The following is a 27,973-nucleotide window of genomic DNA, read 5'->3' on the forward strand; positions in this document are numbered from 1 at the left end:
AGCTGACCAGGAGCAACATCTTCAGTTCCTTCAGAATGCAGAGTCTTTGACCTCCTCATAAAGCCACACCTCAAGGGGACGCTGGCCCTACCTTCAGTCAAGGTTCAGTATTTAAAATCTTTTTTAAAAAATTGTTGTTTCTAGCATTGAGATCCTGATCTTACTTTTCAGTTCACAGTTCCCTCACTCCATTTCTGAGATACTAGAGAAACAACCAAGAGTCTGAAGCCAGAGATGTCTTGAGCTGTATCTCAGGCCCCATGTTATGGTTCATTATGACCTTGGCTAATTTAGGCTTCTGTTTGCTGGTCCCCGTTCACTCATTTCTTTTTCTTCTGCTAATTCGGGCAACAATTCTAATATATTATATTCTTTATTAGGCACTTTAATTCTTAAAGAACTAAACACTTAAGCAGGGCCATGGTAGTGCATGCCTTTAATCTCAGCACTTGGGAGGCAGAGGCAGGCTGGATCTCTGTGAGTTTGAGACCAGGGCTAAACAGAAAAACCCTGTCTCAAAGAAACCACGTGTGCACGCGCGCTCTGACTAGGGTAACTTTGAACATAGTTTTAGGCAGTAATTTTCAGCAAAAGCCACGAGGAGAACTGTTTACATGATGGCCCTGCTTCAAATTAGATAAATAAGACATCTCTCAGAAAGTAGAGGTTTTTAGAAAACTTGTAGAAGGGGCAGATAAATGACAGTTCTCAAGAGTGGGATGTGGGTGTCATGTGGTTTGAGCAGGTTCTCTCCAGTGCCTGCCCACACACCGACATCCCGCCCAATCATAATTTTTTATATTGAATTTATAAAATATTTGTTGTAAAGCTTTTGCAATAGCAGATTGGACTAGACTGAGTTGTTCTTTGGAAAGGCCTGCTCTCTTGTGACTAGCCTCTAGAAAGAAGGCCAGCCCTTCTGTCTTGACCCCCTGAGTGCGTGTGTCACAGATGTGTGCTGCCAGGCCTGGTGTTGGTTATTTCCTAGCCCTGTGAAGTAGCTGGTCTTTATACAGCGTTTTCATTGCTTTTATGATGGAACTCCTAAGGGTCCTTGCTTTGGATTTCTGAAAAAGATTTTTTTTAAATTTTTTAAAAATGTGCTTCTTCTTTGTTTGTTTGCTCTGCTGCACGTACACCTGCATGGCAGAAGAGGGCAACCTTACAGAGGGTGGGAGCCACCATGTGCTTTCTGGGACTTGAACTCAGGACCTCTGGAAGAACGGCTAATGCTCTTAACCACTGAGCCATCTCACTAGCCCAGTTTATTTTATTTTATGTATATGAGGGTTTTACCTGCAGGTATGTCTGAGTACAACACAAATGCAGTGAGGAAGTCTGGACAGAATGTGAGATGCCCTGGAACTGAAGTTACAGACGGTGTGAGCCACCTGAGTGCTGGGTACTGAACCCTGGTCCTCTGCAGAAGCCGTCAGCGCTCTAACCACTGAGCAGTCTCTCCAGGCCCTTATTTTATATTTCATAATATTTTAAATATGAATTCTGGCCAAGAACATATATTGTAAGATATTTATCATACCAAAAGAGCAAGGAATAACCTAAATATCCCAAGGTAAGAAAACGACTTTTTGAAAGAAAGAATTCCTGTGTTTGGGTGAATACCCATAATCCTAGTTAGTACATGATGGACAAGAGGACTGCAAACTGGAGGCTAGCCTTGGCTACATAGATAGGTATAGCCTGGTTCCAAAAAGGTTTCATCTCTGTGTGTATAATCAGGTTATGTTAACATTGATAACCACACTCAGAACATTGCTCTATTTGTTATAAGATATGGACTACATCATAAACTGGGTATCTTTTTGGAAAGGGGCCACATTAATCTATGCACAGTTCCAGTTTTATTAAGTAATCACTGCCCAAACAAGTGCTTACTTTTCTGTAGAGTCTAAAGCAGCACCAGGCTGGCTTCAACTCACTGTGCCAAATGCTCAAGTTACAGATGTGTCCCACCTGGGCTAGCTTTTTGTGGTTTTGAGACAATCTTTTTTTTTGCACCCCCTTTCTGTTTTGAGACAATCTTAAGTAGCCCAGGCTGGCCCAGCATAAGAATATTTTATAATTAAAAAATGTTTATGATGTGATACAGGCAAAGCAATATAGAATTTCATATGTCTACATGCTAAAATTTCCTTTTGAGTCATCTTTTGTTAACATAAATGCACACATTGTGGTACATACATTGTTATACCTTGTTGGTTTTTGCCTCTCTATTACCCACATTTCAAAATTTTCTTCTTGTCAGTTCTTCAAATTGAACTTAGGGCTAAGGAGTGAATGCTAGGGAAGTGTTCATTACTGAGCTGCATTCAGAGCCTGTTCAAAGAAAGTGTTAAGAGTAGCCAGCTACTCAGCCGGCTCATGGTTAAAAGCACTCATTGCTCCTGCAGAAGACCTAGGCTTGGTTCCCAGTTCCCATGAGGTGGCTCACAGCCATTCATAACTCCAGTTCCAGGGCCTACTCTCCCTCTCTGACCTCCACAGCTACCAGGCTCACATGGTACGTGTACACACAAACATCCAGTACATAGATAACACATTTACATGTAAGTTTCAAAACCTTTATTTAGTGCTGGGAGATGCGTATGAGCTTGAACTATGAGCTTTGGAAGGTAAACTGGAGTCTCGAGGCTCGGTGTGGGAGGGGAAGTGTGTAATGAAAACCCCTGGAAGGAAAGGATGTCCAAAGGGGGCAGCAGCATTGTTTCTGATTGGGGGGATAATGTTTGCATGATGGCAATAAAAAGAAAATGTATTGATTCTGTAATCTTTACTAGAAAACCGTATCAGTTGTTTTGTCTGGCATAAGAACAGTAGCCAGAAGATGAGGACGGGTGTGGCTGCAGAGTGCACGTTTGTATGCCGTGGTCTGGGTCTCTCCTTCCTGGCAGCAGCAGCCTCAGCACTGGGCACAGCCTACCTTTCATTCTTCTGGGTTGGGGAATTTAATATCAGTATTTGATGAGATGCTAAGAGAACATGCTAATAACTAGAACATACTTTATTCTTATTAGAAAGGAAGTTTGTTTATTTGGGATATAAAAGAATGAATTATTAGGCAAATGAATAATGCTTTGTTTATTAGCATATCGTCTTTCTCTTTCAGGCACGCATTAAATTTCCTATTGACTACCCATATTCACCACCTACCTTCAGATTCTTGACCAAAATGTGGCACCCCAACATCTATGATGTAAGAGACATTGTCATAACTGTCTGGTTTTGTTTTTTCAGATTAGTTCTTTAACAAGAGGTTAGGGCTTTACCAGTCAGGGCCCTGAGTCTGATCATCAGCACACAGAAAAGAAGTGGTTTGGACTAGAGGGGAGGGCTTAGTGGTAGAGCATCTGCTTAGCATGCACAAGGATCTGGGCCCAGTCAGAACACCACAGCCCCCGCCCACCTCTAAAGTAGATTGGATATCTCAGAAAAGTGTGTTTTGCTCTAACTACAGGGAAATATTCATGATTTTTGCACTCCTACTTTGTAGTGTCTGGTTTAATGATAATATGTAGTAATTATAATCCAGTTAAAGATTAAGCCTTAGCAGCTTACTAATAAGATTATAATGCTCGTGTGTTAACATTTGCATTTTAAAAGTTTAATAAAGTCATATAAATGTATTTGTGTGTGTGTCCCTAGCCCTCATAATGAGGGTTACCTGTTGCTGTGCGCAGACTGGGCTTTTGGGGCGGAGAACTTATCCACTTGATTTGGACTGGCTTCCTGTCAGGGGTTACAGCTGAGCATTCGAGCCTCTTGGAATAAATCCAAGGTGAGGTTCTTCTGTGAACAAGCTAATGTCCTGAAGACAGCATTTCTAGGAGAACTGGTGGTTGAAACATGAAACATACTTAGCTTCGGGCTGCATCCTGACAGTACTGGAGTAATCTGTGCATTACCCTCTCCTGTGAGGTGTCTTCATTGCACTTCCTGGTTAATTTGGGTTTGACACAACTTTCCTGATGGATTTCAGGCTGTCTTTCATTGTCCTCGGGGCTTCCCAAGTGGGTTCTGGGCACGCACAGTTTTGTTTTTGTTTTTCTAGCTAGAATACACAGGACAACAGTGATGTGTGGTTACCTCTCCAGAAACAGCGCCTGTGATATTCTCTTAGTATTTAACATAATCATAACACTAAGGCACTGCATGAAGGCTCAACCAGAACAGGCGCCTGCCACCAAGCCTGGCAGCTTGAGTTAGTTTCCAGAAGCTGCATGGTGGAGGGAGAGAACTGACTCTTCAGAGTTGTCCTCTGGTCTACACACACCATGGCACCTCTCCCCCAATAAATCCAGACGTGTCAAACAGCAAAAGATGGAGTTCGAATTGTGGTACCCCACACACACACACACACTTAATCCTAGAAGAGGCAGGTGGATCTCAATTGGAGACCAGTCTTGTCTACAGAGAGAGCTTTGGGATAGTCAGGGATACACAGAGAAACCCTGTATGGGGGTGTGTGGGGATCAAACTTTGATTATAGTTTATTAAGTACTGTTATGGCCAAAAAGGCTGTAAACTTTACTGTAATAATTGTGAATTTAATTCTTTTAAAAATACTATGTTTATGAAAGATATAAAAATGAGGCAGAAACACAGAACAAAAGGAAATTTAGTTGGAGCCCCAGAGATGAGTCAGCAGTTAAGAGTGCACCCGGCTTTTGCAGAGGATCCAGGTGGAGTTCCTGTTGTTCTCTTTCGGTGTTCGAATCTCCAGGGGCGGGTACTGCAATGTCTGTAACACCAGCAATCTCATGCTTAGAACCAATTCCTCTATCTGCAGGGTTAAAGATGGATCTTTAAATACAAAATAAATTCAATGTGGGTTTGCCATCAGTGATTATACTACCCAGTATGATTCCTTTCTGCATAGGGCTGGAGAGATGACTCAGAGGTTAAGAGCACTGTCTGCTCTCCAGAGGTCCTGAGTTCAATTCCCAGCAACCACATGATGGCTCACAACCATCTGTATTGCTCTCTTCTGGAGGGAAAAAAAAGATTCCTTTCCATTTTGTCCTATTATTTACAGTTAAGAAATGTATTGGCTGCAGGATATGCTGCTGTACACTATAATCCTAGCACTTGGAGGGCAGGTGAATCTCTGTGAATTTAAAGTTAGCCTGGTTTGCTTAGAGAGTTCCAGGCCAGATAGGGCTAGATAGTGAGACTCTTTTTTTTTTTTTTTTTTTTTTTTTTTTTTATTAAGTAGTTTTCTAGTTACATGTTTTCCTGTGCTCAAAAGCATTCAACTGGAATCTACTTGGACTGTTGTCTTTATGCAAATGACTACAAACCTTATAGATAGGATGACTTAAATAAAATATTCATTACCACCCTCACCCTACCCCACCCTAGAACCTCAACTTACAGTGCATGGGAAAGCCTGCTATCATGAGAGCCTGAGCCCAGGACCTAAAGGCTAGCTTGGACAAAACAAGCCAGGCATTTGCTGTCTGATAGTAGTGAGATATAATTGGAAAAGACATATATTTGAATCCTGGAACTGGCAAGTCATTTGTGTTAACTTTTCCGTTCCCTCTCCCTTTCTCTCCACTGTTACATTGCCAGTGCTGGACTTGAACATCCTATCCCAGCAACAGTGGGCACATCCCTGGGCCCAGCCTTCGCTCGGTGTTATTGGGGCAGCAAAGCTTCGAGCGTGAGACAGACGGAATCACTTTTCTGCTTCACTTCTTGATTGTTCTTGTTCACTGTGTTGGTTTTACTAAATCGAGTTATTCTCTGTGTGGAAGATAGAAATATCCACTATCTTATAGATCTTGTAATTTCTGTAATACTAGCTTTAATGATTTATCCTAACTAGGAATCAACTGACAAGACTAAAGATAATGCACTAGGATTTCATACACAGGTTATACTGTGGCAGTTTTATGACCTTATAAACCAGAGACGTTATTAACTATCTCATTGTTGTTAAACTCATGGACATTCTAAATATAAAATTCTTAAAAAAATTAAGATTTGGTGCACTATTTGTATGTTTTGTTCTCATTGTCTAAATGTTTTAGCCACATTAAAAGCCACTGACATAAACTTTTAAAAATGATTTTTGCAGCAACTTTAGATTTTAAAAAGGTTACATGGGGCTAGAGAGATAGCTGAATGGTTAGGAGCATTTGTTGCTCTTGCAGAAGATCCAGGTTTAGTTTCCAGCACCAACACAGTGTCTCACAGCCATGTGTCTGTACCTCCAGTTCCCGGGGATCCAGTGCCCTCTTCTGGCATTATGGACACCGAGCACACATGTGCACCACAGACACACAGGAAGTCAAACACTCATAGACAAAGTTTAAAGGATAAAGAGGTTTCAGAAACAGTTGACACTTTGGATATTTTGAGGCAGTGTCTCCCTGCATCGCCCTGGGTAATGCACACCCTCGAGTCCTGGCTTAGTCTTTCCCAGTGGTGGGAGTTAAAGTATGTACCCCAACGCTGTATCCTCACATACCCCTTTTGTTTGGTGCTCCGGGTTTGGGGAGAGTAAGACTGAGACAGGGTCTCAGTAGCCCAGGTTGGTGTGAAGTCACTGTAGTCCTGCCTCTGCCTGTTCTTTCTGCCTTCCAGATCCTGAGAATTCGTAGATGAGAGCACTGTACTCGGCTGTGGATCTTGGTCTTTTATCTTTTTATGTTTATGGACGTCTGCCTGTGTGGACGACTGTGTACCACATATGGGCAATGCCTGTGGAGCCAGAATTAAGGTGTGAGGTCCCTTGAGCTGCCATGCGGTATTGGTAATGAACCAGGGTTTTCTGAAGAGCAGCCAGTGCTTAAGGGCTGAGGCTTCTTGGCCTTGTTTTGAGACTGGCTGTTGAAAGAGCTCACTGTAGACCCTTAATGCTGTTTTCATTATCCTGCATCACCCTGTGCACGCTCATGCACACGTACACTCACACACACACACACACACACACACTCATCACAAACACTCATCACAAACACTCATCACATACACACACACACACTCATCACAAACACTCATCACACACACACACACTCACACACCTGCACACACACTCATCACACACACATGCACATACTCATCACACACACACATGCACACACACGCACAATCACACACACATGCACACACACACTCATTACACACTCATCACAAACACTCATCACACACACTCATCGCACACATACACACACATGCACACACACTCAGCACACACATGCACACACACACTCATCACACACACATGCACACTCACACACACATGCACACTGTGGCTTAGGCAGCTTCCATTCAGGGCAGTCCTGCTTCAGCTCCCCAGTGGCTGACTTACACTTGTGTACTACATTCCTCGCCCTATTTATTATTTTATTTCCCCCCAAAAATTGTCATCACTGCCCAAGCTAGTTGCTTTCTATATTGCTGTAAACAAAATACATTATAGAAGAATCTACAGATGAGTCACAGTTTGAGGGTTTGAGGGTGCAGCTCCCTGTGATGGGAGAACTCTCAGCTGTGGGGCTGCAGGTCTGTAGCTCACTCTGCTCTCCAAGGAGGCTGACATTTATCTTGTGTTCATTTTACTCTCTGGCCTTTAACAAGGACCATAAAAGGCTGGAGAGCTGGCTTTGCAGCTAAGAGCACCGACTGCTCTTGCAGAGGCCTCTGGTCTGATTCCCAGCATCCATCTGTAACTCAAGCTTCAGGAGATACAATACACTTACGTCTTCCGCAAGCACCGGCTGCACACCCAGCACACGGACAGGAAACACTCATACACATGAGAACCGCCATGGACGGAGAACTGTGCACTGTTGTTGTCCTTGTTTCTCTGTGTAGCCCTGGCTGTCCTGGAACTCGTTTTGTAGACTAGGTTGGCCTCAATCTCACAGAGATCTGCCTGGCTCTGACTTCTGAGGGCTGGGATTCGTGGCTCAGACAAGCTTTTTTCTTTCTTCAAAGGGACAAATGGTATCCTTCAAATACACATTTTTAAATTCTATTTATTATAGCTGGAGAGCAATAGTGCATCTCTTATCTCTTTAGTTTCCAGCACTCAGGAGTCAGGTGGATCTGAGTTTGAGCTCAGTCTACTCTACCAAGAGAGTACCAGGATGTCCAGGACCAAACAGACTCTGCCTTGGGTCATTTTTATTTTATGTATGTGAGTGTTTTGCCTGCATATATGCTTATAGATCGTGATCGTGCAGACATGTTAGGGCATCAGATCCCCTAAAACCAGAGAGGTGTGAGGCACTTTGTGTGTGTTGTGAGAGAAACTCAGGTCTTCTACAGTAACTGGCATTAAGTATTCATTTTTTCCCTTATTTTGGTAAAGATTTATTTATTCATTTTACATAAGTGTTCTATCTGCATGTACCCCTGTGTGCCAGAAGAGGGCATCAGCTCACATCGTAGTTGGTTGTGAGCCACCATGTGGTGGCTGGGGTTAAACTCAGGATTTATGGAAGAGCAGTCAGTGCTCTTTTAACTGTGGCGCCATCTCTCCAGCTCCACATCAAACATTCTAAACTACCAAGAGATGTCTGTAGCCCCATACATGTACATTTTTATCACATAATCAGAACTTTTTATTTTTTGAGAGAGGGTCGTAGTATTCACCTTGGCTAGCCTGGGATTCTATATAGAGAGCAGGCTGGCCTTGAACTCATACAGACCCACCTGTCTCTGCCTCCCAAGTACAGGAATTAAAGATGTATACCACCATGTCCTGCCCAGACATAATATAACAAGACTCCCATACACATAAACTTTTAAAGAGACAGGAAGGGGAAAAGGACACGGCTGCAGAGTTGTGGAGAAAAAGTAACTCGTATGGTTGTTGGTTGGGCATGTGCGTTGGTGTAAAAATTAACATGGACGTTCCTCAAAAAATTGGAACTGTGATGTGAGCTAGTTGCTTGCTATGTACCCAGGAAACTCAGGGTTAAATACAGTTTGGATCCCTGCCTGCCTACACTTCCCTTAACTTCACAACAGTTAGGTACACAACCAGGTTAGATGCCCATTAGTTGCCAATGCCACATAAACTGGACCCAGTAGGACATTTCTGTTGTTAGAGCATTTTGATGGAATCAAGAGGATTCTATCCTGGGCTTACCAAGTACCCAGGTCACATAGGGCTTTCTGTCTCAAACACACAGCAAAGTGTAAGCCCTAGCACTGAGAAGCAGAGGCAGCAGGTCAGTGCCAGTTCCAGACGTGGTGGTGCACACATTTAATCTCACTGCACCTCTGAAGGCGGAGGCAGAGGCAGAGGGAGAGGTGGGATAGCTCTGAATAGAGGCCACTTGATCTACTTGTAGAGGTCTAGGCCAGCCAGGACTATGTAGTGAGATCCTATTCCAAAACAGACAGACAGCAGAAACATACATGGGGAAAAGAAGATGTACTATAGACTCACAACAGAATATTATCTAGAAAAAAAAAAGTAAAGTCCTGTCATTTGTAGGAAAATGAGCAGAAATGAGTAAACAAAATAGGCCCAATTCAGAAAGACAAACACTTTGTTTTCTTGAGCCACTGTCGTGCTGTACACCTTTAATTCCCAGCACTCGAGGCAGAGGCAGGCAGATCTCTGTGAGCCAGCCTGGTCTACAAAGTGAGTCCAAGACAACCAGGGCTATACAAAGAAACCTTGTCTTGAAAAACAAAAAACAAAACAAAAATTTTCTCATACATATCCAAATCTTAAAAATAGAAACAGTAATCAAGCAAGAGACGGACAGACATAAAATTAGAATGGGGACTATAGGAAATAGGAAGGGAACCAGCATTAGGAAAAGAAGAATGGGTGTAGGGGGTGAATATGATCCTAGAATTAGGGTCTTTCTATGGGGCCTGAGTATTGCCAACTGCTTAAGGGTGGCTGATCAGCCAGCCCCAGGGATACACCTTTCTCTATATCAGCCCTGGGATTGCAGGGGTGCCATGAAACTCAACTCTGTTCATGTATTTATTTTTTATTTTATCTAAAAATGACACTTAGATATTTCTTTTCTTTGTTCAAAAGAAGATTTCTCTGTGTAGCCCTGACTATCCTGGAGACCAGGCTGGCCTTGAACTCATAGAGGTCTTCTGCTTTTGCCTTCTGAGTGTTGGGATTAAAGTTGTGCATCAGCACCACCTCACCACACCAGCAACAGTCAGCATTTCATGTGCACACTGGGGACTGAATTTAGGTTTTCACGATGTCACAGCTAGTGCTTCACCAGCTGAGCTCCTAATAAAAGACAACTGTAAGAGGGCAGAGAGTATTTGGCATAAATGATCCATAAATCTCCAATCAAAGTAAGTCTCTCTCTCTCTCTCTCTCTCTCTCTCTCTCTCTCTCTCTCTTTCTCTCTCTCTTTCTCTCTCTCTCTCTCTCTCTCTCTCTCTCTCTCTCTCTCTCTCTCTCTCTCTCTCTCTCTCTCTCTCTCTCAGCAAGATGCCCATAAAATTTATAGAGAAATGAGATCTAGAGGTAGGGCCAAATCAACATCGAGAGAGAAGTAGAGTGTGAAACTTGTTACCAAGGATTGAGAACGTGTGTAATTACTGGAGTTTTTGGCCTGGAACCCACACTGGCCTCTAACTCACACTCTTCCTTCCTCAGTTTCCCAAGGTTTGACATTGTAGGCAGGAACTGTGATGCCCGGTCATGACACCACACTCGTTGAGTGGTGTACTTTCTATGGCTTCTGTTGTGATAAACCACCACAGATTCCTATGAGAAGGTTTATTTGGCTTGCATCTTCTGGGTCACTGTCCAGAGAGGGAAGCCAAGGCAGGAACTGATTGATGCAGAGGTCATGGGGAAAGTCTTTCTGGCTTATATCTCAGGGCCTGCTCAGCTAGCCTTCTTAACAACCTGTCCAGGGGTGATTCCCCTTCCCCTCCAACATCCACATTAGTCAATCCTTGTCCACAGAGCAGTTGACCTCCTCCCTGTTAAGATTAGCACAAGTGGGAAGTAGCACACTTATTAATAGTTGCATTTCCATGAACAACAACAACAGATGATAAAAATGTTCAAAAGCTGCTCAGAAATAAACTCTAGAGGCAGAGGCAAGAGGGCTCCTGCAGTTGAGGCCAGCTCAGTCTGTAAAGTTCTTTAAGGAATTTCAAAAAACTCAGTAGTAAGAAGATTAACCTAGTTGAAAAGTAGCCAAAGTTAGCCACAAATGTATACTCAGGCTGAGGTAAGAGGATTAGGCCCGACTGGGCAACAACCTGTAGGAAAATACAAGGAGAACCTGACAATTATTGAATGAACTGAAGGACACATCACACCAGCCTAGGCTAGCTGCATCTGAGGAACAAGGACTGCAGATGCCACACACTGCCGGTAACGCACAGGACAGTGGACGTGCTCTTAGACAAAGGTAAACATGGGTCTCACATCTAACCCACAGTTCTGCTGTAAGGGAGAAGAAGCACACGCTGTAGGCGAGCACACAAGTGTAGAGCTCAGCACTGCGCACACCAGTGTCCCCACAGCACCAGCTCACCACATCCACGCAGGGGGTCACAAAGGAGAGGCAACTGAAACATGCAGGAAAGTGAAAGAAGTCAGAGAAAGGCTTGCATATTGTATGGTTACATTTGTATTTAAGGTCCAGGTATTCAACAGAAGAGCAAGATGGTAGTGAGAAATCTGGGGAGGTAAGGAGTGGGGAAAACACCAAGCAGAGTATTTTAAACTGGTGTGATAGAACTTGAAAGCTTCTAAAAACGTTAATTCATAGTCCTGTGAATGTACAAGCACCACTGGAGTGTGGTTTTTGTGGTGCTGGGGCACATTAATACTGATTTCTACTTCCAGCCCAGCAGTTCCCAGACTTTTCTGACTTTTTGTTTGCTTTTTTGAGTTTACTTGAAACAGTTTACTGTAGTGATAGCAGACAGATCTGTATCTCACTGTGTAAACTAGGCTGGCATGAACTTAGAGCCATTCACCTGCTTCTGCTTTTCAAGTGTTAGGATTGCAAATGTGTGCCTCCATGTCCAACCCAGTTACTCTAGCCCGCCATTGTAACATAGAATTTTAATCCCAGCACTCAGTAGGCAGAGATGAATGGATCTCAAGGAGTTCAGTTCCAGTCTAGTGTATATAGAACTCCTAGCTAGCCAAGGCATGATGATAAGACCAAAGTTTAGTAAGTAAAATTCATCTAAAGAATTTTTTTAAAGATCTACTTATTTTATGTATGTGAGTACACTGTGCTGTCTTCAGACACACCAGAAGAGGGCATTGGATCCCTTTACAGATGGTTGTGAGCCACCATGTGGGTGCTGGGATTTGAACTCAGGACCTCCAGAAGAGCAGTCAGTGCTCTTAACTGCTGAGCCATCTCTCTAGCCCTAAATTTTTTTTAAAGGGATACGTTCTTGCTTCTACAAAAGTAGTTTTGTGGCTGGGGGTAATGATGCACACTTTTAATCCTAGCACCCACTAGGGAGGCAGAGGCAGGTGAGTTTTAGGTCAGCCTGGTCCACAAATTGAGTCCAGGATAGAAATCCTGTCTCGAAAAAACCAACCAACCAACCAAAGAGTAGGTTTGTGAGTTTGAGGACAGAAAGAGACCCTGTCTTAAAAAACAATACAAAACAAAACAAAAAAACAAAAAAGTATTAACTATACAGAATGGGTTTCATACATTTCATACATGGATATAATTTTTTATCATATTCCTTCCATTACTCCCTCTTGTCCCACTTTGGTTCTCTCATTCTTTTCCTCCTTCCAGCTGCTCCTCTTTCTACCCTGTCCACTTTTTCTTGCTATTGTTGCTGCCTTGTTTTTGTTTTGGTAAATGGGTTGCATGTGGTTGCTGACAGTGCCTGGGCACCTTACTAGTGGCACCAGGATTTTAGCATTGAAGAAACTCTTCCTCCCTAACAGCCATTAACTATAAGCTCAAGGAAGGGTGGGGCTTGTTGAGTTTCTGCCCTTTGAGTGACAGGATGTTGGCAGGTGTTTTCCTGTAGGGCACATGAAAGTATTCACAGCTGCTGTGAGTGCACGAGAACACCTGCGTGTCATGTGCAGTAGTCAGCTCCAGGCTCCCAAGACTGCTTACCGCCTTGCTGACCTGTGGTTGCTGAGCACTTGAGGAGGGGTATGTAGATGCCCTGTTTGTGACTGAGGCGACAAGTTATGAGCCTACTGCAGAAGGGAGCTTTTCTGACCAAAGCTGACAGCAGCATCAGTCTGGGGCATAACTATGGTTACCTGGGAGGCAGCCTGACAGGCAGTATGTCCTCTTAACAAAGCAGCAGAGTAGTTTCCTTAGGAGAACTTAGAACTGCCTCAGCCTCAGGCTTTCAACCAGATACAGCAGGTGGTCTGGTTATTTGCTTGTTTGTAATTTCTGGAGCTGGGAAGACATTCAGCAGTTAAGAGCATGCACTGCTCTTCTGGATGACCTGAATTCAGTTCCCAGCACCCACACACTAGCTCACAGCCAGCTGTATGTGACTTCTACACCCTTTTATAGCTTCTATGGGCATTATACTCATGTGGTAAACAGATGTTCATGAAGGCAGAACACATAAAAGTAAAATGAAATTTAAAAAAAATTTACTCTGTGTGTGTGTACACCTGTGTGTGTGTGTACACCTGTGTGTGCAAGTGTGTGTGTACAGTTGTGTGTGTACACCTGTGAGTATGTACACATGTGTGTACATGTGTACAGTTGTGTGTGTACACCTGTGAGTATGTACACGTGTGTGTACATGTGTACACTTGTGTGTGTACACCTGTGTGTGTATGAGAGTGTGTGTGTACATCTGTGTGTGTACACATGTCTACACCTGTGTGTAATCCTGTGTGTGTGCGTGCGTGTGTGTGTGTACACGTGTGTATACCTGTGTCTGTGTACATCTGTGTGTGTGAGTTTGTACACCTGTTTGTGTGTACGTGTGAAGACCTGTGTGTGCGTATATACACCTATGTGTTTGTGTGTGCGTGTGTACAGCTGTGTGTGTGTGCGTGTATACACCTGTGTGTTTGTGTGTACACCTGTGTGTGTTTGTGTGTACACCTTTGTGTGTGTGTTTGTGTGTGTGTACGTTTGTACACCTGTGTGTGCAGGTCTGCAGAAGACAATGAGATCAGACCTACTGGAGCTACAGGTGGTTGTGAGCTGCATGATGCGGGTGCTGGGAACTGAACTTAGGTCCTATATCAAAGCCATTTCTCCATGTTATTTTTTGTCTTAAAGATTTGATTGCTGGACACTGCAGGACAGTGGACTGTGAGAGGAAGCCTAGTAAGATCGAGGTGGGCTTGAAGACCCAGGGACCCACGAGGGACAAACATTAGGAGCTTCGCCTGCTCCTGTCACCAGGCCCTGGTCTCATAGCCACAGCCTACCATGGAGAGAATTGTGGCCATCAGTCATGGAGGGTCAGTGCCTCCACATAGAGACGAGGCATCCCTAAACATTTCAGACCAAGCCAATAGCAATAAAGATGTGTGAGAATTACTCCATTGTCTGAGAGCATCTGTCACACAAGAGCTGTAACACTGCCTGGGAAGAGAACGCCCTCCAGAAGCTTTTGCCACTAGGAGCCCCTCTGCACGTCACTGTCTAGCCAGCCTTCTACTGTCTCATCTCTGCTCAGCTCCCAGAGGCTGACATGGGGACATGCAGTGGCCCCAGAGCGGCAGTCAGGCTGGGCCTGGTGTGCAGGGCACCCTTGATGGGAAAGGCCCATTCGCCGTGTTGGGGGTGACTGGTGCTCCTGGGTTCCATAAGAAAGCAGGCCAAGCAAGCCATGAGGAACAAACCAGTTAAGAAGCACCACTCCATGCCTCAGCACCAGCTCCTGCCTCCTTTGAGTTCCTGTCCTGACTTCCTCCAACAGTGCTGAGGAAGTGTAAGTCAAATAAGCCCTTTCCAGTTGCTTCTGGTCACGGTGTTCCATCACAGCAATAGTAAGACCAGCTGATTGACAGACATTTTCATACAAAGAGACATTTTCCCTCTCATACAGTGCATCCCAACTACAGTTTTCCCTCCCTCTGTTCCTCCCAGTACATACATATAATTTAAGAAATTCAAAACACACACACACACACACACACACACACACACACACAAACACACACACACTTTAAAGTGCTTTGCACTTGGGTGATGCCTCAGGAAAGTGATTACTGTGCAGACATGAGGGCTGAGCTCCCGTCCCCAGCTCCTGTGAGAAGCCAAGTGAGACAGTGCAGTGTAGACCTAATTCCAGTGAGGTGTAGGCAGAGGCAGGAGGATTCCTAGCTAAGCCGTGTAGTTGACTATCTTAGTGCTCAAAAAAATAAGGCAGAGAGGAAATGACATGGTGGTCACCACTGACTCCCTCACAGGGGCTACTCACACATACAAAGAAGTAGTTTGTTTAGTTTTTCTACACAGGCTTTCTCTGTGTATCCCTGGCTGTCCTCGATCTCAGAGATCCCCCTGCCTCTGCAAGTGCTAGAATAAAAAGCTTATGCTACCACCGTCTAGCCGTCTAGCCGTCTGCATGTATTTTAATTTGATTATACATAATAATTTTTATACCTCACATTATATATATATATATATATATATATATATTATCAGTTCGAAAACTTTTAACTCTTATCTCCATCCTTGAGATTTAAAAAACAAATAACTCGCCGGGCAGTGGTGGCCACGCCTGTAATCACAGCACTCGGGTGGCAGAGGCAGGTGGGTCTCTTGAGTTTGAGCTCAGCCTGGTCTACAGAGTTCCAGAACAGCCTTGGCTACACAGAGAAACCTGTCTTGAAAAACAACAGGAAAAGGGAAGGTAGGGGGAGAAAAGAAACAAATGACTGTTTTACTGACCTGTTTTCTATTGAGTATATGTTTATTTAGATACCTCCCTGTGGCTGTGTGTTTGACGTATTGACTGTGCTTGATAGATCCGCTCTTACAGTGCTTATGCATTATGCAGATCGTATAGCACAGCGGTCAGTTGGTAACCGTGTACTTAGCAGGTACCATGCTTGCTTGCTTGTTCTGTTTGTTTCAGAAAGATGATGCTACAGACAGGACAGACATCTATCTTGGAGACTACCCCATATGTTTTGTTCTGCTTGAGGAATAATAGCCCTAGGTGGCCTGGAACATAATATGTATATAGATCAGGCTGTCTCAAACTTTGAGTGACCATCCTGCCTCTTGTCTCCTTGAGTGCTGACATGTGCCACCATACCCGGTCCAAATAAAATTTTATAATATTTAATTCTTCTTCAACTTAGAAATTGAGCATGGAGAAATTTTAATAAAAAACTTCATCACATTTTTGGGTTTTTGGTTCTGTTTTATTAGAGTCAGATTCTTACCTGTAGCCCTAGCTGGTTTGGAATTTGCTGTATAGCCCAGGCTGGCCTCAAACTCTCATATCTACCAAGGCATGAGGTTAAATCACACGTGTGTGTGTGTGTGTGTGTGTGTGTGTGAGAGAGAGAGAGAGAGAGAGAGAGAGAGAGAGAGAGAGAGAGAGAGAGAGAGAGACTGTATAGTAGCCCAGCTGGGCCTCTGCCTCCGCCTGGGTTGCAGATGTGTGGGGTTGCACCTTGCTTGTATCAGTCTCTTACATTTTACTGAACATTGTATCATTGTCTTGTAGAATGGAGATGTATGCATTTCAATCCTTCATCCGCCTGTAGATGACCCACAGAGTGGAGAGCTGCCCTCTGAAAGGTGGAATCCTCCTCAGAATGTGAGGTAAGATGTTCTATGGAGTGAACTGTGTTGTGTTTTGCTTTCATTTATTTGTTGGTTAGTTGGTGGGCTCATTTTTTGAGACAGGGTTTCTTTCTCTCTGTAGCCCTGTGGCTGTCCTGGAACTCAGAGATCCCACCTGCCTCTGCCACCTCAGTGCTGGGATTAAAAGTGTGTTCCACCACTAACCTGGCTATTTTTTGAGACCAGCCTCAAATTCCTGGACTCAAGTAAATCTCTTACCTCAACCTCCCAAATACACAGGGAGTACAGACATCTGCTCCTTGAAACTTCGTTTGGGCGTATATGTGGTGTGTCTCATTCTGTTTGAATCAGTGAACAGAATCTTTCCTGCGTTTGTGACTTTCTCTCTTGCTATTGCATGAGGGTGTGTTGGACGGCTTTTAAGGTAAAAGTGTATCCTGGTGACCAGCATGCTAAGGAATACTGTAGAATTCACATCATGCAACAGACCTCACACAACAGATTTATTGGAGAGTTGGGGGATGTGAAAGGTGATGGCCTTTGAGTGGGGATAAGAGAGAGAGCAGCTGTGACGGCTCAGGTTTATAGGAGGGCATGGGGCATGGGCGTATGGAGGATGTGCACAGTGTTGGCAGTGGACTCATCACATCGGCCTGTAGTGACGGTAACTGAAGATGGAGTTGGGATAGGGGAGCACCTGATTCTGGAATGTGTGCAGTTCCTAGTTGACTGACACATGCACCTGCATCAGTCTGAAGTATTGACTCCCTGAGCAGTGCTGGTTGGGACTCTGATTTTCCTCATCTGCTTCTTTTTTATTTATTTATTTATTTTGTTTTTTAGATTTATTTATTTATTATATATAAGTACACTGTAACTGTACTTCAGACACACCAGAAGAGGGCATCAGATCTCATTACAGATGGTTGTGAGGCAACACGTGGTTGCTGGGATTTGAACTCAGGATCTCTGGAAGAGCAATCAGTGCTCTTAACCACTGAGCCATCTGTCTAGCCCCTGCTTCTTCTTCGTACATTAGAATTTACTCCTTATTAGATCCCTTAACTTTTGTGTTTAAATTGTGTTATGTATATATAAAGGGAGGGAGAGAGAGAGAGAGAGAGAGACAGACAGACAGACAGACAGACCGACCGACCTCAGGTGCTGAGGTCCGAGGCCAGAGCTATGGAAATCAGTTCTCTCTTTCCATCAAGAACCAATTCTGTTCATCAGGTAGCAGGCTCCTTTTCTCCATCCAACTTCCCAACCCCACCTGGGTGATTCTGAGGAGCTTAGGCAGCCCAACTAGTTATGGTTTTGATGTAGTAAGAAATATACTTCATGGACAGTGTCGTGGTACACACCTTTAACCCCAGCATTCTGGAGGTAGAGGCAGGAGGATCTCGGTGAGTTTGAGGCCAACTTGTTCTACATAATACATGTGCAGCCAGCACCACACAGGAAGAGCTTGTCTTAGGGGGGTGGGGTGCAGACAAAGAGAAGGTAAAGACTTGTTGCTTCTGTGAGGTGCAGTCTCTGTTATGCTCCCCTGGTGCTGAAAGTCGTGAGTCAGTGAGGAAGCAAAGCGGCTCCACAGCACCTGTCAGGGAGCTGCCTGGGGCCCTGTGTGCTGTCAGGTGGGAGATGACGATTTGCTTCCCCTGCCAGAGGGCAGAATAGCTGCCAGCTGCATGCGTGCGTCGCCCCAGTCCACTCCACATGGTACATCTAATCTGAATGCTGAGTACATGAAAAATATTTTAAACATTTTGTTTAAATGCATTCTACTTCTTTGCTTTGAGAAGAACCCTGTATAGCAAAGGCTTTGAATAGGGACTATGGTAACAGACTAAGTAGGGAAAGTTTCATTTATTCCACTCTAAGGTCATCAAGTGTCTAGGAGGCAGCCTGAGAGGGCCCTGTTCTGCTTCCCAGGCTACTGTGAGCTGCAGGTGAGCAGACAGTGTACTTTGTTTCCCATGGTCAGCTGTGGTCTGAAAGGATTGAGAAAGTCTAGCAACAAACAGCTTACAAGTTTGAAATTGTGCTCCCCGCTTGTGTTCTGACTGTGTGTTGCACACCCCTTAGTCACTTAGCAGCTGTTGTCCTCACCAGGGCAGCATCACTTTGTTCTCCTTGGCCCCAGTGCAAGGGTAGTTAGGAGGCAAAGCTTAAAGGAAGCGTTGCAGGAACCAGGCCGGTGGAGCGCACAGGCCTGCTTTCCTCAGAGGACAGAAGGACGATGGCTGGTTACCCAGAATCCTGGAGTGAGAGAAACAGAGGCCCCTGCTATCCTGTTAGGAGCCAGCCTCCACCCAAATCCTCAGAGTGTGTTCGGCTCTAATCCTGGGCTTTGCCTTCAGTGAGGAGGACTCATCCTTACGAAAGAAACCCAAGTACCCTGCGTTCTCCATCATGAGAATCCACCCTATGGTTATTACGAATCCTCTCTGGGCCCCGTGTCCTGTTCCCAGTCGGTAGCCTTGATCCTCAGAGTGAAGGTCTCAGGTGCTCTGCCGAGGTCGTGCATCCGTAAAGGAGTTTTTATGTAGCTGTCCCCAAGGCTTTGCTGTGAGACTTGTCATGTGGAGACCACACCCCAACCCCTGGTTTACATCAGGTTTTACTGTGTTCAACTGTGTAAGAAGATTAAGCCACAGGATCAGACTTTGTGGAAGTTTTGGTCCAGCATCACTGACTAAGTAAGGTTGTAGTGAGTTTTCATCCTCATCTCTTTGAGGTTCAGTTTCCACCAGCTGTGATACCTGCAGGGACTCCCCAGCAGAAGTGATGCTATAAACCAGATGGCCCTGAACTCACACACATCCACCTGCCTCTGCCCCCCAGCGCTGGGATTACAGCGATGCGGCCATGCCTGCTTCTGTTGTGAGTTTCCCACACCTAGTGTAGGGATGAACACTGTAGGTCGCTGTTACATTTCCAGTCTGGTCCTGTGGAGTTTGAGGTATCCTTAGGATAAGTCTTTAAGAGTTCATTTAAAGTTGGTCACACACCCCCATCCTGGTTATCCCTTGAAGTGTGAGTGTGGTGCTTATTACTCAGGCAGGGCTGGTGCACACCCTAGCTTTGAGGAAGTGGTCTCCCTGTATTGGTGGTGCTTCTTTTTAGAGGCTGAGTGTTGACTCCATGTCTCTGATTCTTTACTTTGGGGAATAAGCCTCTGCCCTGATAGAAAGCCTGGAACGAGATTTTTAATCATTACATCCCTTCCTGGATGCTGCTCTATTCCTCCTGTTTACCAGGAAGTCACACTATTTTTCCTCGGTTACTTGTGGTGGCACAAACTTTTAATCGTAGCCCTCAAGAGGTAGAGATTGTAGATTGTGAGTTCAAGGCCAGCCCAGTCTACACAATGAAGATAAGACTACAGTAAGATCCTCTCTGGAGAGAAGGGAGAGAGGGGAGGAGAGCTCTTTATCCTAACAGGGAGGTGTGTTCTGCTCTCACCAGGCTGTTTTGTTGTTGGGCGGCTCTGGAGTCACGCCCTAGGGTGCTTGCGGCCTTTGTCCCTTTGCTTTAGAGCTGGTTACTCTCTTGGGTCTTGTGTCTCTGTGCTGCATGATGTTGGTTGTTACTTCAGTCTGAAACCGCCTTGTCTGCTTGGCACTATCTGGTGGTCTTTGGGAGCCAAGTCAGGAACGTGTCCACTCATGATTCGCAACAATGGCGAATCTTTCTCTCTCTCTTTTTTTTTTTTTTTTGTTTCTGTTATTTGTTGAGACAAAGGTTTCATTTTGTTGTTGTTTGTTTTGTTTGTTTAAAATAAACCCAGGGATTTACTGTTAGCCTAGCTGACCTTGATCTCGGGGCCTCCATCTCCTGCATGCTGGGAATACAGGCACGCACCAGCACGCTTTGGAGGTTCTCTCTTTTAAAGGTTTTTTAAAGATTTATTTTATGTATGAGTACATTATAGCTGTACTTCAGACTCACCAGAAGAGGGCATCAGATCTCATTACAGATAGTTGTGAGCCACCATGTGGGTTGCTGGGATTTCAACTCAGGACCTCTGGAAGAGCAGTCAGTGCTCTTAACCACTGAGCCATCTCTCCAGCCCTGGAGGTTCTTTCTAAAGATGCTAAATTGCTAGATTTGTTTGAGGGTTACTTGTGGAAGTGCTATGTCCCCTGTGTAGCTCTGGCTGGCCAAGCATTTGTTCTGCAGACTGCTTTGCCATGTATTTGCTGCCTCTGCCTCCCAAATGTTCAGCAGGTTTAATGATGCCACCTGTGAAAGACAGTCAGATGGACAGGTGATCTTCCAATCAGCACTGCTGCTGAACTGTCAGCATTTAGCAGCCTGCCTGACCGAGGCACTGTCAGTAAACTCTGAATCCGGTCTAGTTGTGCTCACATCTGTGACTGTTCGCATGTGAGTGGGTGGGTTTTTGTCACCTAAAGAGTATGTGGAACCCTTTAAGAGCTGGAGTCCATACGGTTGTGGGAATTGAGTAGAGCAATAAACAAGAAAAAAAATCCAGTTGTTATCTACTGAAGTTTGATGGTTTTGCCATCTCTGAAGGACTGAAGTCCAGGAACCCCATGAGGACAATGCTGGTGAATGGTCCTTTGTCTCCTGTTTGTGGGAAACGGCCAGAAACCGACTCTAGTTCTTGCCATGGCCTGACCTGACAGCTGCTTTCTCTGAGGTCCTCTCCAGAAGTACCTGTCATCTCTCCTTTTCCTAAAGGGTGGAAAAGTGGTCTTGGTAGGTGTGAATGGGGGGACCCAGTCCAGCAGCCACAGATGCGGGTATGAGTTTCTTGTCTGGTCTTCTACAACCTGTTGAAAGGGAGAGATCCAGGGTCTGCTGCAAGCATTTGTCAGCAAAATGGGCACAGTGAAGGGGTTTTGTTTTGTTTTTGGAGAGACAGGGTAGTTTGTTCAGGTTGCTATGTCTGTGTAGCTCATGTCAACTTTGGAAGGAGAAGACTGGTTTCACATAGACACCTTTATACCTATGTGACGTGTGTGCACACACATGCACACAACACTTCATACACTCATGCAAAATTTTTAAGTTACTTTTTTGCTTACCTGTCTTTCGTGAGAGCTGTTTGATCTCCAGAGGCATGCCTCCCCAATCTTAGGGGGCTTTTGTGGTTGCTGCTGCTGATGTTTCTGAGACAGGGTCTTTCTACATAGCTCTGGCTATCCTAGAACTTACTATGTAGACCAGGCTGGCCTTTCAGTCTTAGTTTTTAGACTTTGCACTTTTGTGCAGTTCACCAGGGAATCCTTGTTTTTGCATTATGTCCTGGGAACATCAGCAACAGCATCCCAGCACTGCTCAGCCGACACCATTAAAATGTCACAGTTGCTTTAGCAGCATAAAGAGAAAGACCCAATATGTCAACCATTGAAACTACTTTTTTTACCATGTGTTGCTTCCAGTTAGAACTGGATTACTTGGGGGTTGGGGATTTAGCTCAGCGGTAGAGCGCTTGCCTAGCAAGCGCAAGGCCCTGGGTTCGGTCCCCAGCTCGGAAAAAAAAAAAAAAAAAAAAAAAAAAAAAAAAGAACTGGATTACTTTCCCTGATGTCCTCTCTAAATATCTTTTCCATGTTGAAATATACAATAAGGACAGTATTAACTGGGTTATCTTTTGGTATTACTGTCTGCCTTTTCAAAGATCCTTCTAATTAGCAGAGTCAGGGTAGAATATAGAGCTGATGTCAGTGACAGCAGCACTGTGTGGAGTTTACCTCTGACAGATTATACTAAACCTGTAAACCCCATCCACCAATCCCTGGGTTACGCTCAGGTTTTTAAGAACGAGCTCTTTTTGCTTTCTCAATGCTCTTCGGGGTGGGTGGGTATGGCCTGGGGAGGGAAACACAAGGCCAGGCTGTTTTCTGTTTATTTCTTTAGTTCACTCGCTTACTTATGTATTTAAATATTTATTTAGAAACAAGATCTCACTATATGGCCTTGACTGGCTAAGAACTTGCTGTGTAGACCAGGCTGGCCTCAAAGCAGACATGCCATTCCCTCTCTCCCTTGTGACTCCCTTGGTTTCTGTGAGAGCCAGGCTCTCGCTCTGGCTCCTGCACCTCAGGTGTGCTGAGATTGCACACATCGCCTCCTCCCTGCCTGCTAGGTGGCTTAGCCAGATGGTTGCTGGAAAACAGGTTTTTTAAAAAATCTATTTGATTTTTAATTATGCATTTGTGTATCTGTCTGTGGGTATATGCATGTGACCAAAAAGACCAGAGGTTTCAGATCCTTAGGAGCTGGAGTTAGCGACTGTGTGAGTGCCTGATGTAGGGTTGTGTGTGTTGGGTGCTACATAGCAGATTTGGGTCTAGAACAATAGTACTTGCTCTTAGCCACTGAGTCCTCTCTCTATCCCCAAAACATATTTGAGAATTTCTTTTTTTAATTTATTCTCGCTCTCTGTCTCTCTCTGTCTCTGTCTCTGTCTCTGTCTCTCTCTCTCACACACACACACACATACACACACCCCTCTCTCTGTCTCTCTGTCACTCTGTCTCTCTGTCTCTGTTCCTCTCTCTCTCTCACACACACACACACAAACCCCTCTCTCTGTCTCTCTCTCTCTCATACACACACAAACACACCCCTCTCTCTGTCTCTGTCTCTCTCTGTCTCTCTCTCTCTCTCTCACACACGCACACACAACCCTCTCTCTGTCTCGGTCTCTCTGTCTCTGTCTCTGTCTCTGTCTCTCTCTCTCTCTCTCTCACATACACACACACACACACACACACACACACACACATACACACACACACAGACACCTCTCTCCTCAGAGTAAGACCAGACCTCCCAAGTATATCGGCTGAGACCAGGCACAAACCCTCCTTGCAGCCCAGTGGGAGGATCACAGTCCAGGAGCAGGCAAGAGAGTCAGAGATGAGACCCACAAGAACACTGAGCTACACAACCATAACATACAGACAACCTGGCACATACCCACGCAGACTGTAATTGTCACTTCCCTCTCTGAGCCTCTATGTATGTTTCTGTGGGCTGTGTTCTCCTGGTGTCCTTGACCCATCTGGCTCCCATATTTCCTTCTCCCCCATTTCTATGGGGTTCGTGAGGGAGGAGCCTGATGGAGACCTCCAGCCTGGACTAGCACTCCCCTTAGTGTCTGGCCGTGAGCCTCTGTATCAGTCCCCTCTGCTGCCAAGAAGCCTCTTTGATGACAAGTAGGTGAGGCATCATTAGGAATCATTTGTTTTTTGTTTTGTTTTCCCATCATAGGTCTCTGGGCTGTCCAGTTAGTGTCAGGCATAGGCTTCCTCTTGTGGGGTGGGCCTCAAAGAAGACCAGTCATTGGTTGGCCACTCCCACCAGTTCTGTGCCACCTTTACCCAGGTGCATCTGCAGGAAGAACAGATTGTAGGTGGAAGGTCTTGTGGCTGGGTTGGTGTCCTAGGCCCACCACTTGGTTACAGAAGACGGTCTGTTCAGGCTCCGTATCCTCTGTTACTAGGAGTCCTCCCTAAAGTCATCCTTGTGGGTTCCGGGGAGCTTGCACTACACTAGGTTGCCACATCACCCCATAAATGCTCTCCAGTTCCTGCAGTCTCTCCTTGTGCTCTCTGTGTCCCCCACCGTGCCCTGATCCCTCTATTTCCCTCCTCAGCAGAATCTACTCCCTTCCTATTTCCCTTCCTAGGGAGAGCCCTACTTGTTATGTAGCCAGCCTCCTGGGTCTGTGGACGTTAGCATATTTGCCCTTGACAGCTCATATGCACTTCCTGACGAGTACGTTCCACGATGTCTTTCTGGGTCTGGGTTACCCCACTTGGGATTATCTTTTCTAGTTCCATTCATTTGCCTGCAAATTCCATGATATCATTTTCTTAACAGCTGAGTAATACTCCATTATATAAAGGTATCACATTTTCTTTATTTATTCCTCAATTCAGGGACATCTGGGTTGTTTCCCACTTCTGGCTATTATGAATAAAGCTGTGAACATAGTTGAGCATGTGTCCTTTTGGAAGGATGGATCCCCAAGAGTGGTATAGCTGGGTCCTGAGGTAGATCTAGTCCCAGTTTCTGAGGAACTGTCATACATGTTTACACTCCCCCCAGCAATGGAGGAGCGCTCCCCTTGCTCCTCATCTTCACCAGCCTGAGCCATCCATCCCTTGTAGTTTTGATCTCGGCCATTCTGACAGGTGTGAGGTGAACTCTCAGGGCCATTTTGATTTGCATCTCTCCGATGGCTGAGATGCTGGAACATTTCTTTAGGTGTGTCTCAGCCATTTGGGATTCTTCTATTGAGAATCCTGCTTACCTCTGTGTCCCAGAGTTGGATTATATGGTTTGTTGATGTCCAGTTTCTTGAGTTCTTTATATAATTTTGGATATTGGCCCGCTGTTGGATGTGGAGTTAGTGAAAATCTTTTCTATTCCTGTAGGCTGCCGTCTTGTCCTATTGAAAGTGTCCCTTTTCTTACAGAAAAATTTCAGATTCATGAGGTCACATTTACTAATTGTCGATCTCAGCACCCATGCTATTGGTGCTGTGTTGAGGAAGTTGTCTCCAAAGGCTCTCCCCACTGTCCCCTCTGTCAGGTTCAGTGTGTTTGGCTTCATGCTGAGGTCTTTGATCTACTTAGATTTTGGTCTGTGCAGGGTGGTAGCTATGGACCCATATGCATTCTTCTATGCAGACGTCCAGTTAGAGCACAGCATTTGATTTCTGAGTTTGTCTTTGTTGGATGGGTATTTTGTTTCTTGGTTTCTGTTATTTGTGGCCTGCTTTGAACTGGGGGGTCTCCACTAGAGTTCAGGGCTGAGTTCTCGAGCCTCTGATCCAGCAGGGAGGTTCTGGGGACACAGAGTAGTCCTGTGTGGGTGGCCTACCTGGAGTTCTGGTGGTTGAAGTGGCTTCTGGTCCTAAGAAAAGAAATGACATTTACTGTGTGTATTTATATTTGCATGTTGTGGCGTGGAGTATAAATCAGCTTGTGGGGCATTCTCGTCCTCTGTCCTTTTCACTCAATGATCCACGCAGAGCAGCAGGCTTGGTGGCAAGTTCCTTTACCTGCTGGGCCATCTCACTGGCCCCTGAAAACAAAATTGCATAATCCACTTTTCATAAGTCATCAAATATTATGACCTCAAATTTGCATCAGAAATTTTTTAAGGGGAAAAACTTTAAAACTGTAGTTTCTTAAAAACTGTGCTTGTGGATATGATGGACGTGGAGCTTCACTGTGGGTTCTTCTTTCCTTCTCACGACTATCGTGCTGAGTGTAATCTCCCTGCTTAATGAGCCCAACACCTTTTCCCCAGCCAATGTGGATGCTTCAGTCATGTTCAGGAAATGGAGGGACAGCAAAGGAAAGGACAAGGAGTACGCTGAGATCATTAGGTAAGGCATTCTGGATCTAAGGGGTTAAGTTCAAACTTCAATATTCTGCGTACTTTAGAACAATTCTCAGTTGTATTTATGGAGTAGTAACCTGATGAATTTAGCTATTGAAAGAGAACCCAAAACAGAAACAAAGCACAGTAAAAAAAAAAAATAAGTAAAGAGAACTCACTGGACAGGAGTATAGAACTTCTGGGCTTGTTTTGGTTGTGTGTGTATCTCTCTCTCTCTCTCTCTCTCTCTCTCTCTCTCTCTCTCTCTCTCTCTCTCTGTGTGTGTGTGTGTGTGTGTGTGTGTGTGTGTGTACATGCATGGGTGCGAGGCAGTTTAAACCAGCCTGGCCTTGAACACAGAGATCTGGCCTCTGCCTCCCAAGTAGTGGGATTACAGTGTCCATCCCTGTGCCCTGCTTGTGTTTAGTGGTCAGCCACTGGGGTGAGTGAGTCATATCAAGAATCGAAGGTATTTAGTGTAAATTGTAAAGGCCTGTAGGAGCTACAAGAACATCCATGTGCAAGGCCTGGCAACAAATTGAAGCTTCTAGAAAGTGGTGTTCTTTTCAGTTTCTCCAGTAGCCATGCCTCCCCAGTCTCAATGGCTGTTTTTGTACTTTAGGCGAGAAGCTATTTACACTTAGGCAGGCAGCATTTTGTGGCAGAGCTGTTACCTGCCAAGCCCTCACAGGACAATGGAAAACAGAACCCAGCAGGAAAAGGGTGAAGGTCAGGTGGTGCCCACAGCACTGCACATTTCACAGATGCAGGGCATGGCTCTGATGCAGGACCTCTTACCTAGCATTCGGCCCTGCCACTCCAGACACAGGGAGACTCAGTGACTGGGGGAACCTAGAGGGTGAGGGGAAAGTCTGGCCTAGTAATCAGCTGCATGAATGCAAGGCACTAAGCATGCTGGGCCTCTGGCTCATGTGTGCAGGAGTTCAGAACCCGCATATAGAGCCAGTAGTGCACATGCGTCCACAATCCCCAACCCTTAGCAGGAGATGGGAGGCAGAGGACAGAGCTTTGAAATGCTCTCGAGCTAGCCTGATCTCTGCAGCAGCAAACGAAGGAGACCTTGCTGCAAACAAGGCTGAAGTGTTAGGGCAAAGACTCTCCATGACACGAAGGTGCCTGATGGTTGAGAGCCTTGGCGTGATGCAAGATGTCTGCTCTGTGTGGCCTGAGACATGTGAGTGACAGGGAGTCTTGGTTATGCACAGTTATAAGACTCACCTAATACAAGTGTGCTGGCTTTCCCTAATAATCCAGCACTCCCATCCAAGGGCTGGAGGATTATAGAGGCAAAGCCACGTGGGTTAGCCTGAGACCCTCTCTAGATAGACAGACCTCTACAAATGTTCCTATGTTGTCCTCTGTCCAGGAAACAGGTCTCAGCCATGAAAGCTGAAGCAGAAAAGGATGGAGTGAAGGTCCCCACAACCCTGGCAGAATACTGCATCAAAACTAAAGTGCCTTCCAATGACAACAGCTCAGATTTGCTTTATGACAACCTGTATGATAACGACATTGATAACGAAGACGAGGAAGAAGAAGATGCCGACTGTTATAATGATGATGATTCTGGAAATGAGGAGTTGTGACATGTTCCTTCAGTTCCCTGTACTGCCCTGACATCTCAGGCCAAAGGGAGGGAAGCAAGTGGGGATCTACAGTGGCCACCCAGCAAAAACTTACTCATGGGGTGGGAAGCAAACAGCCCCTGATGACTCACTCCTCTTGCAGATCTCAGTTTGCTCCTTTTTATGAACCTTACTGGAGAGGAAGTTCCCTCCACAGAATGTCTGAATCCTTGCATTCTTCCCTCCATCACTGTATTGATTCTTTTTTTTTTTTAACTTTTTTTATCTATATCA

The 27,973-nt window shown here is 45.1% G+C and overlaps 1 protein-coding gene across 1 annotated transcript; it reads left to right on the top strand.

Annotated features, from left to right (window-relative positions):
* Positions 1 to 14: 14 nt before the first annotated feature.
* On the top strand, positions 15 to 27,947 carry LOC120093786 (ubiquitin-conjugating enzyme E2 R2-like). The gene is made up of 4 exons (XM_087559681.1): positions 15 to 102; positions 3,128 to 3,214; positions 16,642 to 16,739; positions 27,481 to 27,947. The coding sequence occupies exons 2-4, from the start codon at positions 3,191 to 3,193 to the stop codon at positions 27,698 to 27,700; spliced, it is 342 nt and encodes a 113-aa protein (XP_087415807.1). The 5' UTR covers positions 15 to 102; positions 3,128 to 3,190; the 3' UTR covers positions 27,701 to 27,947.
* Positions 27,948 to 27,973: the final 26 nt, after the last annotated feature.

The sequence above is a fragment of the Rattus norvegicus genome, chromosome 7 (genome assembly GCF_021556685.1).
Source record: "Rattus norvegicus strain SHRSP/BbbUtx chromosome 7, alternate assembly SHRSP_T2T, whole genome shotgun sequence".
Lineage (NCBI taxonomy): Eukaryota > Metazoa > Chordata > Mammalia > Rodentia > Muridae > Rattus > Rattus norvegicus.